The 19,284-nt window shown below is 34.5% G+C and overlaps 1 protein-coding gene across 1 annotated transcript in view; it reads right to left on the bottom strand.

The window, feature by feature from the left end:
• LOC103609287 (structural maintenance of chromosomes protein 1B-like) overlaps window positions 1-19,284 on the bottom strand; it is a gene marked incomplete at its 5' end in the record, with an annotated part of 76,474 nt that overhangs the window by 29,360 nt on the left and 27,830 nt on the right. The window contains 4 exon segments of the mRNA XM_008593636.1: window positions 3,882-3,988; window positions 5,437-5,553; window positions 5,807-5,941; window positions 15,808-15,954. Of these exon segments, the coding sequence (XP_008591858.1) occupies window positions 3,882-3,988; window positions 5,437-5,553; window positions 5,807-5,941; window positions 15,808-15,954 (506 nt within the window).

Raw genomic sequence — 19,284 nt, 5'->3', positions numbered from 1 at the left:
GAAAATTCGTTATTGAAAACATTTCCAGTATTGCCTCCACTATGGTTTATTTCTTTAAATCACTTACTTTTTAAATTCAAGAAATCTCAGTTTTAACAGTAGTCTTGCATTTATTATTATTAATGGAAAATTAATTTTTAAAAAAGATTTATTGTTCTAAATGAGAAATAGTAAATTATTAGATATAAATTAGAAATGCTAGTTAAATTAAAAACTGTAAGAAGCATACCAAACCACAAGCCTTCCCACAAAGAATGGTGAATGGCCCAGGGTGCCTCATTGGCAAATTTTACGGAGCATTTAGGGAAAAAACAATTCAAATTCTATACAAACTCCTTCAGGAAAAAGAAGAGAACAATTCCCAGCTCATTTTATGGGCCTGGCATTACGTTGATACCAAAACATGACAAAGACAGTACAAGAAAAGAAAACTACAGATCAGTGGACTCATAAATATACATGTAAAAATCCTTAACAAAATTTTAACAAGACAAACCCAAAAAGCATACGAAAAAGATCATGTTCATTTTGGGTGCACTCCAGGCATGTAAGGTGGATTAACATTCCAAAATCAATCAGTATAATTTACTATTATATGTACTTACTATTAAGAAACTAAAAAAACAAAAACAAAAAACTCAACCATACAATCATTTCAATAGATACCAGAAAAAGTATTTGACAAAACTCAACACTCATTTATGACAAAAATGTCCATCAAGTAGAAATAGAAGAGTAATTCCACAACCTGATAAAGGACTTTCTAAAGTTCATACACCCAACCAAGACAGACAATGTTCTTCCGCTAAGAATGGGAATGAGGCAGGATGTCTACTCATACCACTTTCATTCAACATTGTACTGGAGTCCTAGCAAGTACAATTAGGGAAGAAAAAGAAATAAGAGTTATTCTAATTGAAAAGGCAGAAATAATATTTTTATTCACTGACAATTTGACTATCTATTGATAGTCTGAAAATCTTAAGGATCTACAAAAGAGCTATCAAAAATAATAAATAAATTTAGAAAGGTTTCAGGATACAAAAACCAATTTTATTTTGATATACTACCAACACACGATTTTAAATTCAAATTTTAAAACAATTCCATTTCAACAGCATAAAGATATGAAATACTTACAAATAAATGTTAACAAAACATGCACAAGACCTGTACACTGAAAACCAAAGACCATTTTTTTTTTTTTTTGGTGGCTATTATCAGAAAGACTCTAAAGAGCATTAATGAGAGAAATTCAGAAAGACCTGAATAAAGATAGATACCATGCTCATGAATTGGTATATTTAAGAGTCAATTCTTTCCAGATTGATCTATAGGTTAAACACAAACCCAATCAAAATCCTAGCATGTATTTTACAACAACTGAAAAGCTGATACTAAAATGTACATGGAAATGCAAAGGACTTAGAACAGGCATGGGCTTGATCTCTCTGGTCCACTATCCTCAGTGCCTAGAAGGGTGCCTGACAGATATTTCCATAGTTAATATGTGTTAAATAAATGAAGTTTAAAATAATTATAGAGAAAAAATACAAGGAAGTGGGACAAAATGTCAACAGTTTATATTTCTGGACAATGGGAAGTTTTCTCTATTTTCTCCAAGAGGCACATGCTACTTTTAGATTTAAATGTAATAGTTGAATAGATAATATATACATATGGTACAAAATTCAAAAGGTATAAGGATATACAAAAAGGAAAGTGTCTCTTTTCTATGCTTTCAACCTCCCCAGTGGCAGCCACTCTTACTATTTCTCAACAGATGGCGTGTTTATTTCCACCAGAGTATCACTTATCTTCTCATTTTCTTCACAGTGCTTCTGCCATCAAATTATTTTTTTAATTTCTTTGCATTTGCATTTTGTCAATTTTTCTTTTATGGCTTCTGGGATTTATGTCATACTCAAAGGCCTTCCCTAATAAGGCCTTGTTGTTCTAAATTCTCCTATGACTTATTCTAGTATTTTTATGTCTTCATTTTTTTTATATTAAAATCTTTGATTCTGCTGGAACTAGTGTGATCCTAAAGAATGAGAAAGGGATCCAAGCAGGTTTTTCCCAGGTTCCTGCCACATGAATCCCAACATGATTAATTGAAGAGTGTTTCTTTTCTCCATTCACGTAAAATATCAAATATCCCCTCATAGATCTGAGTATATTTCTGGACTCTATTTATGAGCCAGTACCTCAAGGTTTAGGTTATGTTTTAAAACTTGAGAGTTCTAATCCTTTTTCATTACCGTTTCAGGTTTTTCTTGGCTAGTTCTACATGTGAATTTTAGAGTCACTTATAAAGTAAAAAAAAAAAATAAATAAATAAATAAAAACTGGTCCATCTATGTATTAATGTGATATTTAAGTTTTATAGTAATTTAGGGAGAACCAACTTCTTTATAATATTCACTTTAACTATAAAAGAACTAGTATCCCTTTCTTTTATGTTCACATTTCTGTTCATATCTTGCATTCTTGTTTAAGGCTTTTTTTATATATTTTTTCATATTTGGTAAGTTTATTTCTTAGTTAAAAGGTACTTAACCGTTTTCCCCTGATATGATTGGTATAGTTTCCCCCAACATTCTGTGTTACAGGTAGTTTGTATATAAAATGGCTATTAATTTTTGAATTAATTATTATGTATTTTTAATTTTTAAAAAGTTTCATTTAAATATTTATATCCAGCCACATGACTGAATTATTTTGTTTCTAATAGTTTTTCATTTCCTTTCTGGGGTTTTCCAGATATAAATGATATAACCTGCAAACAGTGATGAGTCTACCTCCTCTTTCCAAATTTTTATACATTATTTATTTTTCCTGTCTAGCTCTACTGACTAGTATCTCCAGAAGAACGTTAGATAACAGTGGTGGTAGTAGAGAGTATCCTTTTGTTTCTAACTTTTTACACCTCTAGGCTTACTTCACGAAACAACAAGGCTGATTTCGAATGAGATGTATTTTGTCTTATCACAGGAATCTAACTGTTCACACTAAAAGATTTTTCAATCAGGAATGGATGTTGAATTTTGTCAAGTACCTTTTTCATCATCCCTAGAGTTGATCATGTGATTTTTCTCCTTTGACCATCAACTGGTGAGTTACAGCAATAGATTTCATGATACTGAGGCATCCTTATATTTCGAATATCCACTAGATAATGGTATATTCATTTTGTTGTTGTAATCCTGGTTTCTATTTAACCATGTTTATTTGGATATTTACAGTTAGGATTGATTTTTAGTTTCTTATATATGTGTACCTTTTTAACTTTTGGCATCAATATTATGTTTATTCCATAAAAAATGCATTTCTTCCTCTTCTACACACTGAAACAGTTCAAATACTGAACATCTGTTTAAACGTTAAACACTGAAGTTACCTGTGCCTTTAAATTTTGCTGGGATGATTCACCTGTGAAACTATGTGCTTGGTGCATGTGTGGATGGGGTGGGAAGGAAGAATTTTTACTTTCCTGTCCTATGGTAGTTGGCATCTTTCGATTTTTCTAATCTTGTTTAGGGAAATTTTTGGTAATACATTATTTATTGAAAATTATCAATTTTATCTGCCTATATGGATATTTACAGACAACCAAGTAAATTAGTGTCACATTTTTCTTCTAATTAACAGTGCAAGTGTAATTAAGCCCCCATTCTCTGATATTGTATATCTGTGCTTTCTTTTATAAATTATGGAATGAAGGAATTAGATCTCTGTAGAAGAATATGAATTTTTATTAGCTATTTCTGGAGGAACTGAAATAAAAATTACCTCGGGCATAATTCCTCTAAATTATGAAATAATATTTATTACTTTTATATACATGTGAGCTGCTTGCAAGCATCTTTTAATAAAAATACCTTTTTTGATCCATTTCCTGATGCTGTTTAACATGTTTGTTCTCAAATTCACGAATATTTTCCACACCAATTTCTTCACAGAAGTGTTGAAAAATATCATCTTCTACCTTTTAAATTATTTTAAAACAGCTGGTTTAATAATTTTAAGAAATATATAGCTAAATGCTTCAATATAAAATTTTCCCTCAAGTTTTTGCGGATTAGGTCAAAAACTAATTCTACCAAACATTACTGTATTCTGAGGAGCCAGTGCTTTCTCTTCCTTTAATTCCATATGCTATGTCTATCTATTTTCAAATTTCTTATTCAGAAAACCCATAAAGAAAGCTTGCAAATTGGCCTTATTAAGTGTTTAATATAAAATTTGAATAATTTAGTCATTCACTTTAGTCACACCAGAATATAACATTCTATGTAAACAGAGGAAATATTCTTTATCTACGTGTGGTACTACAGCATCTTAGGCAGTATGAACTCGAGAGGAATAGAGCAGAGAATTAAGAATCAAAAAGATGTGGAAAAACTGCAGTGAGCTAAATCCAACAAAATAAAATTTAGCTCAAATATTTTTAAACTCCTGAGTTTATGTACAATTATAGGATGAGAGAAACCTGTCTTAACAACAGGACATGTTACGAACTTTCAGATTTTAGTTGAATGTACATTAAATATAAATGTAATAAGATTGATGCAGTAGATTGATCCAATTAGCACAAGTAGATAATCCCAATCATGGAAAGTTATAATCACATGCACAGAGTCCCATGATACTCTGTACTGGTGAGAAAATATTTCGACATTATGCTCCTTTATGGGCATTGACAAACAAGAGTGAATGTGGGGATGGTGCAGGAAGGAAGCATTTTCCACGGGATCATTACCAAAACTGGCCTTAAATACATGGTAATGTGAAATGATAAAAGAAATTAGGGATATTTAACCTGAAAAAGAGATAATTAAAGAGGAGCATGAGTCCGGTTTCAAATCATGTGATAAAAAGCAGAACTAAAAGCCATGGGTTGAAGTTACAGAGTCATGATCTGACAAATAACACTTGGAAGATTAGAGATACTCAACTGGTGAATAAATTAAATTAGAAAGTTCCTGTCACTTTATAAGCTGAGGCTAGATAACCAAATCTTCCTTGCCCCAAGAGTCAAGCACCATGCCTGGCATTTAATAGATGTTAGAAAAAAATAACTACTGAGTAATAGAGGAGCCTTAAAAGATAACCTGAATGACAGTTCTCTTCCTCCTGTTGTCAAGGACAGTGGGAGAAATGAAGAGACTATTTTTTCCAATGGGCAACGAGAGGTTGAACAGAAGGGAGTATGCACTGGTCACTGTCTCCTAAGATGGGCAACAGTGGTTTGCAAAAGATGCAAGGAGACTAATTTGGCAAAACAATAAAATTTAGCGTACGTGTTGTCTCTGATAGGACAGTGTTAACAATATCATCCTTTGCTTTAGCACACATTCAAGAAGTGCTAAATCTGATATCTGGTCTAGAACTATATTCTGTATGTCATTCAATAACAAACATAACATTTACGACCTTATCGATCTTTTCTTGAAATTCTTTAATTCTTTGTTGTCTTTCTTTGATTCCTTCGCTCAACTTAGTACATTGAGACTCAATATTTAGTAGTTCACTTTGTAACTGAGATTGTTCCTAATAACAAAGGAGAAAACATTTTTAAACATGCATGATTAGGTGTCTTTTAGAATAAAAGTGGTATCCGTGAGTTAAGAGGAATTCAAGTATAGATGGATAATAAGACTAAGTACTATAAAAATAATTAAAGGACAATAATGTAACCTCAATCATAAGGTAAACTATCTAAAAAGTACATGATGCTATCTATAGAATTCCTGAAACTGCTGTCGTTCTAATTTCCATCACATTTTGTGTAAGTCTGTAGTACCTGGTAAAAAGTCGCAAGGTGCTTTTTTATCATATCTAGTTCACTCTGTGAATATTTGTGTCGTGCAAGAGTTCCTTGTACTAGAGTCTGTATTTGTTTTAAATCTGTTTCCTTGTGGAGAGTCTTCATTAAATCCTAAAAAAGAAGAGAAATATAAGAACATTTTACAGTAATAAAGCACTTTCTCTTTTCAAAGTGCTTTCACGTGTAATAATTCACTGATTTGTACATACAACAACACCGTACCTCCCCTCCTTCTTATAAGAGACCAGGCATTTAAGTACATTAGCCATCTGGAATACCCTAGATGCCATATAAACTCCTCTAAAAACTAATATACTTTCCAACAGGAAAGGACTAGGTATGAAAAATGAAGAACGGGGAGTGGACGTGTTCCCCTCAACACAGAGGAACAGCATCAGCAGGATGGCGTGACTCACTGCCTCACTTTCCAGGCATCCTTGTCTTTCTGCTTGCCTCCCCCATTCCCTTCTCCCTTCCCTCACCTTATTACTCAAACAAATTATCTCCCTCGTAAATGTTCTGTACTTTTACTCCTAGTCCTTATGACATACAAGTACACGAGGTATATATATATATATATTCACCTATCTGTGTTGGTTTTTCAGGCTTGTTTTGCAAATTTAGAATCATATGGATAGTGCGTTTCTGCATTTTACTTTTCTCTTTCAATTACTCACAAAAGTCAACTGATGAAGCTCTAAATTCATTCTTTCAATGGGTGCATATTATTCCGGAGAGTGACTGTACCAGAATCATTCAACTACTCACTTAATGATGGGCATTTACTTTGTTTCCAGGTTTTTGCGACCATGAACAATATTTCAACATACCTTTACGTATGCCCTCAAGTACTGGTGTTTTTATTTCCGTGTAATAAATTCTCTGGTTGAAATTTGTGGGTCAAAAGTATTCATGTTTTTATTTTAATAGCTGATACTGGATTGCTTTCCCAAAAGGTGTAATAATTCACATTTCTATAACTAATGTGAGTACTCCTTTCCTTACATCTCTGCCTGCAATAAGCATTTTACATATATATTTATTTTTCCATATCTTATTGATAGGCATAAAGTAATCTTAATTTGTATTCCCAAGTACTATATTCTATATAAAACATTTCTTTATGTTTACTGACCACAAGGATTTCTTCTTTCATTGAATTATCTACTCCTATCCCTAGCCCAGGTGTTTCTATCATAATGTCTTCTTCATGTGAATTTGCAAAGGGTTCTTCTATAGGATACAGCTTATGCTCTTCATTGAAAACTTGTTTAAATATGTACACAATGGGGGCGACCCGTGGCTCACTCAGGAGAGTGTGGTGCTGATAACACCAAGGCCATGGGTTCGGATCCCATATAGGGATGGCCGGTTGGCTCACTTGGGAAAGCGTGGTGCTGACAACACCAAGTCAAAGGCTAAGATCCCTTTACCGGTCATCTTTTTTAAAAAAAGGACACAATGGCTTTTATCCTCATTTAAAAATTATTTTGTATTCATCTTTTAATCCATCTAGAATTTACATATGTCATAAGATGAGGCACAAAATTACTTTCTCTAGATGTGCTGATACCATTTATTAAATAAACTAACCTTTTGCCTCTGAATGAAATTTCATCTTTGTTATATACAGAGTTGTCAAATATACTGGGCTCTACTTCTGGAATTCCCAGCGTTGCTATCTATCCATTTCTATGTCAATACTACATGAACTAGATTCCGATGGTTTCTCAGAGTATTCTGTGTACCAGCAGGGGAAGTCCTACCTCACTCTCTTTTATTATATATTTTTTGAATAGTCTCAAGAAAATTCACTTGTAAGAACTAGAATATCATTTTATCAATTAAAAACTCCTTGGTAGTATTTTATTTAAAATTGTACCCAAGTTATAAATTAATGGAAGTTCTTCTAACCTATGAATATAGCATGTCTTCCCTTTATGTTGTTTTATGTATTCCAATAAGACAAACTTTTCTTTTCAAATTAATTTTATTTTATTCATCGCAGTGTTTATGTGACACAGCTTGTTGTTGCAACACATGCACATATTGTACAATGTTCTAATCAGAATTATTGGCATTATCTCTCACTTAGAAATTCATTCCTCTGTGGTTATAACATTCAGGACACTCTTTTGTGGCTGTCTTGAAATATACTATGCAATATTATTACTACTGTCACCCTAGGGCACCAGGACTTGTTACTCCTCTCTAATTGTAGCTTTGTCCTGGGCCAACAAACTGTCCCCAGACCCCCTCCCCCTCCCTGCCTCTGGTAACACTATTCTACTCTCTATTTCTCTCCTTTTGTCTTTTTTTCTTAATTGACCCATGATAATTGCATATATTTATGGAGTTACTGTGCCTTCATATTTACATTTATTCCTATTGTGAGAATATGCTTTTCCCTTTTGAGGTGCACAAATAAAAACTATGCATTTATATTCATAAGGAAAGTCAGTCTTTAGTTTTGGAGTTTTACTATCTTTATAATATTTAATATTAAAGTTATACAATCTTTATAAAATGAACTGGGAAGCTTCCATGTTTTTCATGATCTAGAATGGTTTACACAGCATTAGAATTATATCACATAGACCTCAGCCAGCTATAAACCCAGAGTCGTCATTTTTAATTTGTGGTAAAATACACGTAACATAAAATTTACTATCTTTACTATTTTTAAGTGTATAGTTCAGTAGTGTTTAAATATTTACAATGTCATGCAGTAATCTTCTGAACTGTTCATTTTGTAAAACTGAAACTCTAAGTCCATTAAAGTACTCATTCTCTGTTCCCCTAGCCCACTGTACACACATGTATATACCACATTTTAATCCATTCGTCCATCGATGGACACTTGACTTGCTCCTACCTTTTAGCTATTGTGAATAATGCCGCTATGAACACGGGTGTACAAATATCCCTGCGACCCTGCTTCCAATTCTTTTGGGTAGACACCCCAAGGTAGAATTGCTGGATCATTCTATTTTTGATGAAACACCATCCTATTTCCACAGCAGCTGTACCATTTTATATTCCTTAAGCCTTTTTCAAATGGTAGATCAGCCAACTAACAGTTGCTTTAAATATAGTGGTTTCCTATTTCCCCCAAACAAAAGCAGTCTAGGGTGATGCAGTTGCTCAACAATGGCACCCACTCTGTTTCTTAGTTCAATGGCTTTTATCTCCTGCTTGCTTTTCTCTTGGTGCAAGATTGCTGCTACAGCTCCAGGCCTCTTGACTGTGTTCTAGTCAAGTACACGAAAATGTAAAAAGTAACAGTAACACTGCCATTTATATCTCATTGGCCAAAACTGTCACATGGCCACCCATAGCCACAAGGAAACTTTGGAAATCAAGTTCTCTTAGTATTTTACGATTCTACAATAGAGGCTGGTAAGGAAGGAAGATGTGGATGGGGACTGGGCCAGCCGATGACATTAAAGCCTGCTACTGCATTTCTTTTCAAATGTCCCACATTTTTCTGTTCAATCTTGGTAATTAATATTTTCTGAAAATAGTTTCTTCCAGGTTTTCCATTTTTAAACTATATACTTATTTGTATCTAAGATTCTTTAAAGGTTTTTAATTTTCTCATTCCTGATCACGTATGTTTGCTTCTGGCTTTTCTTTCCTCCATTTGGGTTGCGAAGAGTTTATTGTATTAGTCATTCAAAGGAACCAGCTTTTAGATTCATTTGTCCTTTTTCTGAAATGTAATTAATTTCAGCTTTGAAAAGTAATTCCCTTTTATGTTTTTGGCATTTTGTGGTTGTTCTAATCTCCTAAGGAGAGTAATAACTTCCCTTGTATTTCGTCTTTCTTCTTTAATAATTAAAACATTTCACTCTTGATGCAGCTTTTATTGTGTCTCAAAAATAATGGTAGGAGGCATATTCATCATTTTCTAGGCATTTTATAATTTGCCTCTTTATTCGTCGTTGATCCCTAAACTATCTACAAGCACACTGAATTTCTATGTAGGCAAAGACTTTTTTGGTCACTATTTCTAACTTCATGGAGTATGATCAAGGTGACCTAAAGTGTACGTTTAAGAAACTGTTGAGGTTTCCATCGAGGTCAGCATGTGACCAGTTCCTCTAAGTGTTTCATGGGTATTGTTCATTATACGTCACACTTACTGAGCACTTATCATTGTTCTCTGCAGCTTCTATATATTAACCTACTTAATCCCCTTAACAAGGTTATGAAATCGGTGGTATTATTATTCACATTCTATTGATAAGGAAACTAAAGCATAAAAGCCTGCGAGTAACTTCAAGTCATACCACTAAAACGTTTCACTATAAGTTTCATCTTTATTAAGAAGTATACTCTGGGCCGGCCGGTGGCTCCCGCCGAGGGTTCGGATCCCATGTGGAGATCGGTTCCCGCTCACTGGCTTAGCACGGTGCAGGCGCAACACCGAGGGTTGCGATCCCGTTGCCGGTCCCCCGTACGGGCGCGACACCAAGGGTTGCTATCCCGTTACCGGTCAGTAAAAAAGACACAAAGGAAAAAAAAAAGTGTACTATACAACCCAAGGATTTTTAACTTTAAATTTCACATTGTCTGATATTGTCACTCCTTTTTTTTGTTTGCATTTGCCAGGTGCTCATGCCATTATTTTCAACACTCAATTTTAAAATGACTTCTTCTAAATGACACATTTAGCTTTTTAACCTATGACAACCTTGGTCTTTTAATGGGAAAATTAAATCCACTCATTTACCGTAATGTCTATTATACAAAAATTTTATTCCTTCCATTTTTTGTTCTTTTCATTCGTTTCTGTTGGTTTGCTATCTGTTCTTGTGTTTAACACTTTGGTTCCATTTCTTACCCTCCCACCCCTCAAGATTTAATCTTTAGAATATTCTAATTTCCTCTCTTCACAGATGAGAACTGTGGAACTTATTTACATCTCTCTCCATTTGTATTATGTTGGTTTTGCTGTTAGTTTAGCACTATTAATTTATTATAATTAGGTTTAACCTAATTCATGTGGTACTTAGAGTACTTTCTCTAGTATCTTTGTCACATGGAGTATGTAAATGACATTGTATCTGAATCTGCTTGTCTGCAGATTCCTAAAAGGTAAATTGTATCCTGGGCTATAATCCTTTTTCCTGTGGCTATTACTACACAGTACTAACAAGTTCTGTAGTCTATAAGATTGATTTTTTTAAATCTAATTTTTTTTTGAAAAGTGTGAGGGAGGGTTGTTTAGCACTGATTCTATAACTTAGGCAAACACGAATTACACCAAGATCTTCATTATGGTGGGCCTTTTCTCAACAAACCTACATGGGATTGAGTGTGTCCTTTCAATGGTATGTTAAGATTCATTCTCAAATTAGAGAATTATTTTTAAAATATGTTTCCTCTCCCATGTGTTCCTTTTCATCCTTCTGAGATTTTATTATTCTCAAGTCTAGTTCCCCGAGTCTGTCTGCTAAGTCTCTATTAGCAGATATCTTTACTTCATGATTTCATTATCTTTGCAATTTTGTTCCCTTCATTGAGATGCTTCTTCCATTTGGTCTCTCAGATGGCTAATTTGGTTGTCAACAACAGAAATCCTCTACTTTAAATCATCTACTTCATTCTGTAACTAAGAAATATTTTTAGTTCCAGAAGGTCTTAATTCTTCTTCTTCTTTATTTTTTCTTTTTTAAATTTTTCTTTTTGGCAAGAGCGGTTGGGGTGAGGGTCAAAACTATACTGAATCTCCTTAAAGCTCCTTTATTTTGTTTTGTTTGTTTGTTTGTTTGTTTTGTTTTGTTTTATTCAAGTTGTTGCCTGGCTCCTGGAACACCTCAGATCCTTTTATGTATTTTTTGCCCACTGAGGATCAAGTTTGGGTATTAAAGCACCCTAAAGAACAGCAGCCCCACAACCTACCTGTGCAGCAAATAACTAGCTTTCTGGGACTCAAGACCAGCCATACCCACATGGGACAAATTTAACTTACCCTTAGGATCCCCATGTCCTTATACTTCCCCAGGGGCTCTTTACAGATAAAGAAGATGAAGCCCTGCATCAGCTTTTCCGAGCAGCCTCCCCAGAACCCAAGATATCATTTCCACCCAGCTGTCACTTGGTTCAGATGAGACACACATCTAACATTCATATGGAACAACAAAAGACCCCAAATAGCCAAAGCAATCATGAGCAAAAAAAGTACAGCTGGAGGCATTAAGTTTCCTGACTTCAAACTATATTACAAATGTCTAATATAGCATGGTACTGGCATAGAACAGACACATGGACCAATGGAACAATATAGAGAACTCAGAAATCAACCCACATATTTACAGCCAACTGATCTTTGACAGAGGCCCCAAGGATATACATTGGGGAAAAGACTATCTCTTCAATAAATGCTCCTAGGAAAACTGAATATCCATTTGTAGGAGAATGAAACTTGATCTGTACCTTTCACCATATACCAAAATCAACTCAAAATGGATTACAGACCTAAATATAAGGGCTGAAACTTTAAAATCCTCCAAGTAAACGTAGGGGAAATGCTCCAGCATATAGGACTGGGCAATGACTATGAATAGCCCACCAAAAGCACAGGCAACAGAAGAAAAAAGAAACAAATGGGATTATATCAAACTAAACAGATTCTGCATAGCAAAGGAAGCAATGAATATAGTGAAAAGACATCCGACACAATGGGAGAAAATATTTGCCAACTGAGCAACTGACAAGGGACTAATATACAGAATATATAAGAGCTCAGACAACTTTACAGCAAACAATGGTCCATTTAAAAAATGCGCCAAGGAGCTGAATAGACATTTTTCAAAGGAAGACTTGCAAATGGCCAACAGGGATATGAAAAAATGCTCAACAGAACTATTAATCAGAGAAACACAAATCAAAACCACACTGAGATATCACCTCACCGCAGTTAGACTGGCTATTATCAAAAAGACAGAGAAGAACAAACGCTGGCAAGGAGGTGGAGAAATGATAACCCTCCTACACTGTTGCTGGGACTGTAAATTAGTACAACCATTATGGAGAACACTATGGAGGTTCCTCAAACAACTGCAGAGAGAATTGCCATATGATCCAGCAACCCCATTCCTGGGGATACATCCAGAGGTTTGGAAAACATTAGGTCAATGGGATACTTGCACTCCTGTTTTTCTGCAGCTCTATTTACAATATCTAGGCAATGAAACCAAGCTAAATGTCCATAGATGGATGCCTGGATAAGGAAATTGTGGTATATATAAACATTGGAATACTACTCAGCCCTGAAAAGAATGAACTTCTGCCGTTAGCAAGAACATGGATGAGCCTGGAGAAAATTATCCTAAGTGAAACAACCCAAGTACAGAAAGAGAAATACCAGACTCATAGCTGGGAGCTGAATCCATAAACAAATGAACAATAAAGAGAGGCAGAGAGAAAGAAAAAAAGAAACAGCAATCACGGTATTACATTGAACTTTTAGAAAAATGTAAGTGGAAAAGGGGAGGGGAGGGGAAAAGAAAGGGGGCTAATGAGGAATTGTTCAATGGACACAAAGGATGACTGCATATTGTAATGAGGAATAAGCTAACTGTATTGATCCACGCACACATTCTACACAATTATTGAAAATCAACGTTTTACCCCAAATTAATGTATAATAAAAAAGTAAATTAAAACAAACAAACAAACAAAAACCAGGTAGGAACTTAATATGGACATGGATAGGATGCAAGATTCATTTCAATTTGCCATCTTCCCAGAAATTTCTCTGTGCCTAGACCTAAGTTTGTAAAATTTTTAAAAGCTGTATGTTTTGTATACTTTAGACTAAAACATAAAATGTAGTCTTATGCTTACAGGAAAAGTTTAAAAGATGTTAAGTAACCTTGCCGAAAATGAAGTTTTTGATTCAGTCCTTGAATCAGAAACTGGTAATTTGTATACACAAAAGAAGAAAGCTAAATAGAAAAAACAAATAATCTGGAAGCATTCTATCAATCTAGTATCTAAAGTTGACATTTCAAGTGTGTGGGGGGAATACAATATCCAGCAAATGATACCTTTATAAAATGACAAGTCAATTGGTAAAAATAAGCTGGATCCCCAGTCATCAAAATAAATTCCAAAGGAATAAAAAAAATGTAAATGTTAAATACACAAAAGCAATAGAAAGAAGCACTATTGAGTTTCTTTTGTGAGCTTAAGAAAGAATTACATCTCTCTAAGCATGATACATTACAACATCCAGAAGTTATAACAGATTAATAAATTTGGCTACATAAAGATGAAAAACATATGTATGACAAAAAAGAATAAAGGCAAGTGTCAAACAGATACTTGGCAATAAATAGGAATAAACTGTTCATACGCACACATGAGTATCAATAACATTAGGCTAAGTAGAGAAAGCATGGGCAAAAACTTCTTACTGGATGATTCCATTCAAGTGAAAGCCTAGAAGAGGAAAAACTGTAATGACAGAAAGATTGGGTTGCCCGGCCCTAAGGGGTCTAGGGGAGGGGACTGAGTGTAAAGGAGCACAAAAATGGGATTGGGTGTGGGGGTGGGGTACTGGAAATGAGCTACATCATGATTGTGGTGGTGGTTACATAATGACATGGATTTGTCAAAATGTATTCAATTCCACACTTAAAATAGGTGTTTGCTCATTATACCCTAATAAAGCCAATAAAAAAGTCAAACATAGGAGATTTACAACATAAGAGTATATGACTAAGGAGTCATTTACTCATTATACAAATAACTTAAAATAGGTAATAAAATAACAAACAACCTAATAGAAAAATGTGCACAGAAAATAAACACACACTTCACAGAAGAAAAACTTACAAGGAACCAATAGATACATGAGGAAATGTTCAACCTGTTGTAATTTGAGAAATGAATATCAAACTAGACTACAGTTTTCTATCAATCAGATTGAAAAAGATTAAAATATTTGCTATTACCCAGTGCTGCAATGTAGGGACATGCACACTCTACTACAGGTTTTCTTTTGATGAGAATTTAGCAATATCTATCAACATGTTATTTATTTATATATTTTTTGGTGGCTGACTCATACAGGGATAGAACCCTTGACCTTGGTGTTATAACACTGCACTCTCACCAGCTGAGCTAATCGACCTACTGTCTATCAACGTTTTAAATACACATATTTTAGACCCAGATATTCCACTTATAGAAATTCATCTCAGAGACAGATTTATGCAACTAAAGTTATAAAAACAACATACATTTATAGAGTGCTTCATATGCCAGGAATTGTGTTCAGTATTTTATCTAAGTTGTTTGATGTATTCCTTATAATAACAGTGAATGTTACGTACATTTATTGTCCCCATTTTACATAAGGGACAACTAAGATACAAAGAGGACCTTGCTCAAGGTCATACCACTAGTGAGTGGCAGACTCATGATTCAAACCCAGTTAGCTTGGCTATAGGATTTATACTCTTAGATACTATGTTATTCTCCATCTCTAAAGAATGTTTTATGTCGCACAATTTGGAACAGCAAAATACAAATCAATACGAGACTGGTTAAATAAATAACATCTAAAAAATAAAATACCAGGCAGAATTCATTAAAAAATAAAGTAACTTTCTAGATATGAAAATTAAAATGACATTTTATGGCAAAAAATGAAAAAGCTTGTTGCAAACACTACTTACAGCAAAAATATATTTTAAAGCAGTGAAAATAGGAAAATACATATACTTGCATATACAGAGAACATTTTAGGAGGCTAAACATCAAATTTATTATATGATAGCATATATCACTGATATATAATTATTATTTTTTACTGTAGGAATACAGTAAATATTTTTACTGCATCATTTGAATATTTTAAAATGATAGGCATGCTACTTTTATTACCAAAAAAACCCAACGTGTTATAAAAACACACTCCGTTATTCCGCTAGTATTTTGTAACTTTTATGACATGGCTTTACCTTCAGCTCTTGGATTAGCTGGCTTCTTCTTTCTCTTAGATTCGTTAACTCTTTCTCATCCCAGCATCTAGCCTTGTCTATTAAGTCACTTGACACTCCAGAGATCACCCCAGATTTTAAAAATAATGTTCCATCAAGAGCCACTGTCTGTAAAATCAAAAATATTTTACCTTGAAAAAACATACATAAAGAAGACAAACATAAGGACATTATGTGGCAATTTCTACAGCTGAAAATTTGAAGATGAGAAAAACCACTTATTGTGCTTTACTGACAAATTATGTAGTTTGGGAAGGGACACCAGCCAAGAAACAAGACACAAATACAAAACCCCTTTTACAAAGGCCCAAAGCAATTCTAGACAACAAATTAGTGGCAATTACTAAGGTTTGAAATAAACTGAATATTATTTCCAAACATATTCAACACTGGCAAGCAAAAACTAAGAATACTTATATGTAGTATCAAATAGTTTGCATTACATAATCCCGTATCTTGAGGAATCTTGCCATATATGTCAATGGCATATTTTGAAAATAGCCTTCATAATTTTAGGATATGAAAAATATCGCTCCCTCCAAAATGGATGTGAAACTGGAACTAACAAAAAAATTTAAATGGAGTCAAGGTATAATACAGCCTGAAGTTTATTGTCCTGCTAGTAAGCAAGTGTTTTACGGCGTAAGTGAAAGGCTCCACTGCTTCCCTGCTTCTAAATTGTTCTCAATAAAGCGTATTTAACCTCTGCACTGTGTGTACTAGTAATGTGTAAATATGTGTATGTCAATGTCTCTTATATGACAACCTTCAAAGTCCTTGTGAGGTCCAAGAAGATTCGTAGAGTTTCAGCCATAGTGTCTGTACTTCAAGAAAGAAGACAGGAAGGGAGAGTCAGGGTAAAAGGGTCCTATAAGGAAGCTTTCCTGGCAGGCCCAGCAATGACTACTGTTTACATCCGGAGGCTACACCTAGATTGCTACACAGTGAAATCACGGTCCATGAGTAAGGGAGAAGTAGAGAGGAATATTGAGCAGGCAGTTGTCTCTGGCACAGACAGGAGGTAGCCAGGGAAAGGGCAGTGGTGGCATGCTGGCGGGAGAGGCATGAATGCATAAAATGGATTGTGTGTGAATGTGCACGTGTCACAGGGATGGGATGGGGAAAGAAGGAATATGAAAGGGTTTGGAATTCCTGCAAGAGTTACGGAACAACTTAGAGATGAGGCTAGTAGACAGGCCAGATCTTTGGCAGCCATCAGAGGAAGAACTTGAATGGAATTCCACTGAGGACTAGTGGAGCTTGTAGAGGGAGCTGAGGAGGACTGGCTCTGAACACATTGAAGCCCAACAGATAGAGAGAAATGTCAGAGAGGACCTTTAGATAGAACATTCTGGCAACTATTTGGAAAATGCTTTGGTCCAGCAAGGCCAGAGATAATGGTATAAATTCAGCCAATAGTACTGACGGTTAAGAAAAGGAAAAGATTTCAGAAATATTTAGGATATATTATAAGAAGAGCCTGGGGATTGTTTAGATGTAGAGGTCAGGAAAGAATCCCTGGGGAAACAGGATTTTGTTTGGCTGGAACAGTATCATCAAGAATTGAGTTGAAGAACAGAAGAGAGATCAAGATTTAGTAAAAAGAACATGAATTTCATTTTAAACATGCTGGTTATATAGTGCTTGTGAGTTAGCATTATTTTATTTATAATGTCTACCATGATTATTTTGTTAAAGAATTAATTCTCATAGATTACAATAAAATTATAATGTATGTTAATATACAATCAGAAAGTTACAAATATTAATTAAAATAAAGATAAGAAATTAAACCAGGTGGAAAAAGAACAAAGTATAATTAATAATTTAGACTACTATAATGGTTAAATTATAATATTATAATCACTAAATTTAACTAAATATGAAAAAGAAAAAAATTCAATATATGATATTTTGGCAAGTACTTAACCATTAAGGGGAAAAAGCTAATACCCACATCTAACAATGTACATAAAAATAAATTCCTGACAGATAAATATTAAAATATAAAAGTGAGACCATTGAAGAAAAGTAAACTAAAAATACAATGGTAAAGTTAGGTAATTATATAGTTAATCTTATTATAAAGCTCCAGTTGTATATACAAAAATAACTTACAAATATAGTTGTTTATAAAATAACATAAGATCTAACATATATGCTATAATACTCACTAGCAGTTCTTGTTGGAGTGTGGTTACCACATATCGCAAATAAAAATACCAGATGCCCAGCTAAATTTGAATTTCAGATAAACAAATAATTTTTTTGTATATTTATGTCCAAATATTTTACTTGGCAACTATCTAAGGGAATGAGTTTTTTTTTTTTTCCTTTTGACCTCCTGTTTTCCAAAGTTTTCTAAACTGAACATTTATTAACTTGTATTTCTGATATATGTAAACCAAATTATAACAGGAAAAAAAAATCTACGGGGGCCTGCTTAGAGAGAAGTGAGAGAAGTATATCAAGAATTTTGAGCTAATAAGAATTTGCCAAAATAACCCAAGTTCTCGTGCCAACTCTCTCTTCCCAACCGTGATACGTGGGCAAGTCAATTTTGCCTCTTTAAACAGTGCGTACAGTGATTTTCTATAGTTGTTTTTACTTTATTGCTGCAGGGGCTGATGCTGTTGTTATTGCAACTACTCACTACTGAACACAATGTGCATTGACAGATGCTTATTCATTATTTGACTTGATGTAGGTGTTATTTCCATTTAACAAAATGGGCCTTGCTTAAAGATACTAAGTAACTTGCCTAAAAGCCATAGGCAATATAGCACAGGGGCTACAGTCCAATTGAGTAAAATACCTAAGTCCATATTCTTAACTACTATGTTATACATCTCTTTCAAATCTAAACATGTAGTAGGCAACAATACAATGAATTATGTATCTTAGGACTTTTCAGTAGTTTTTAGGTACACAACAAGTGATTTCTTCTAAATATTAATGTACTCTCATGTAATTTTCTTTCATTTGACTTACAGTCAAACTGCTATTCCACAAAAACAGTTTTCCCCCAGACTGCAGTTTCCTTCACGTATAGCTCATGTGAGTTGCTCATTGCCCTAATCCCTGCCTACCTTGGGGGTTACATTCTGAAAAATACCTTGGCTGCCACAGCTGGATCTCACATAAAATTAGGAGTTGAGGAAATTTTTAAATAGCATCACATAAAAGTTCAGAGGGCATGGGCCTGCAAAAAGAATGAATTCTTTGGCATTAAAATCTTGTTCTGGGGCCGGCCCGGTGGCGCACTGGATAAGTGCGCCGCTTGGGAAGCGCAGCGGCGCTCCCGCCCGAGGGTTCGGATCCCACATACAGACCGGTTCCCGCTCACTGGCTGAGCGAGGTGCGGGGGCAGCGCCGAGGGCTGCGATCCCGTTGCTGGTCCCCAGTCCGGTGCGGGGGCAACACTGAGGGTTGCGATCC

Source organism: Galeopterus variegatus, unplaced genomic scaffold, assembly GCF_000696425.1.
Source record: "Galeopterus variegatus unplaced genomic scaffold, G_variegatus-3.0.2 Scaffold9426, whole genome shotgun sequence".
In the NCBI taxonomy this organism is placed as follows: Eukaryota; Metazoa; Chordata; class Mammalia; order Dermoptera; family Cynocephalidae; genus Galeopterus; species Galeopterus variegatus.
This window is presented reverse-complemented; position numbering and strand designations above follow the sequence as displayed.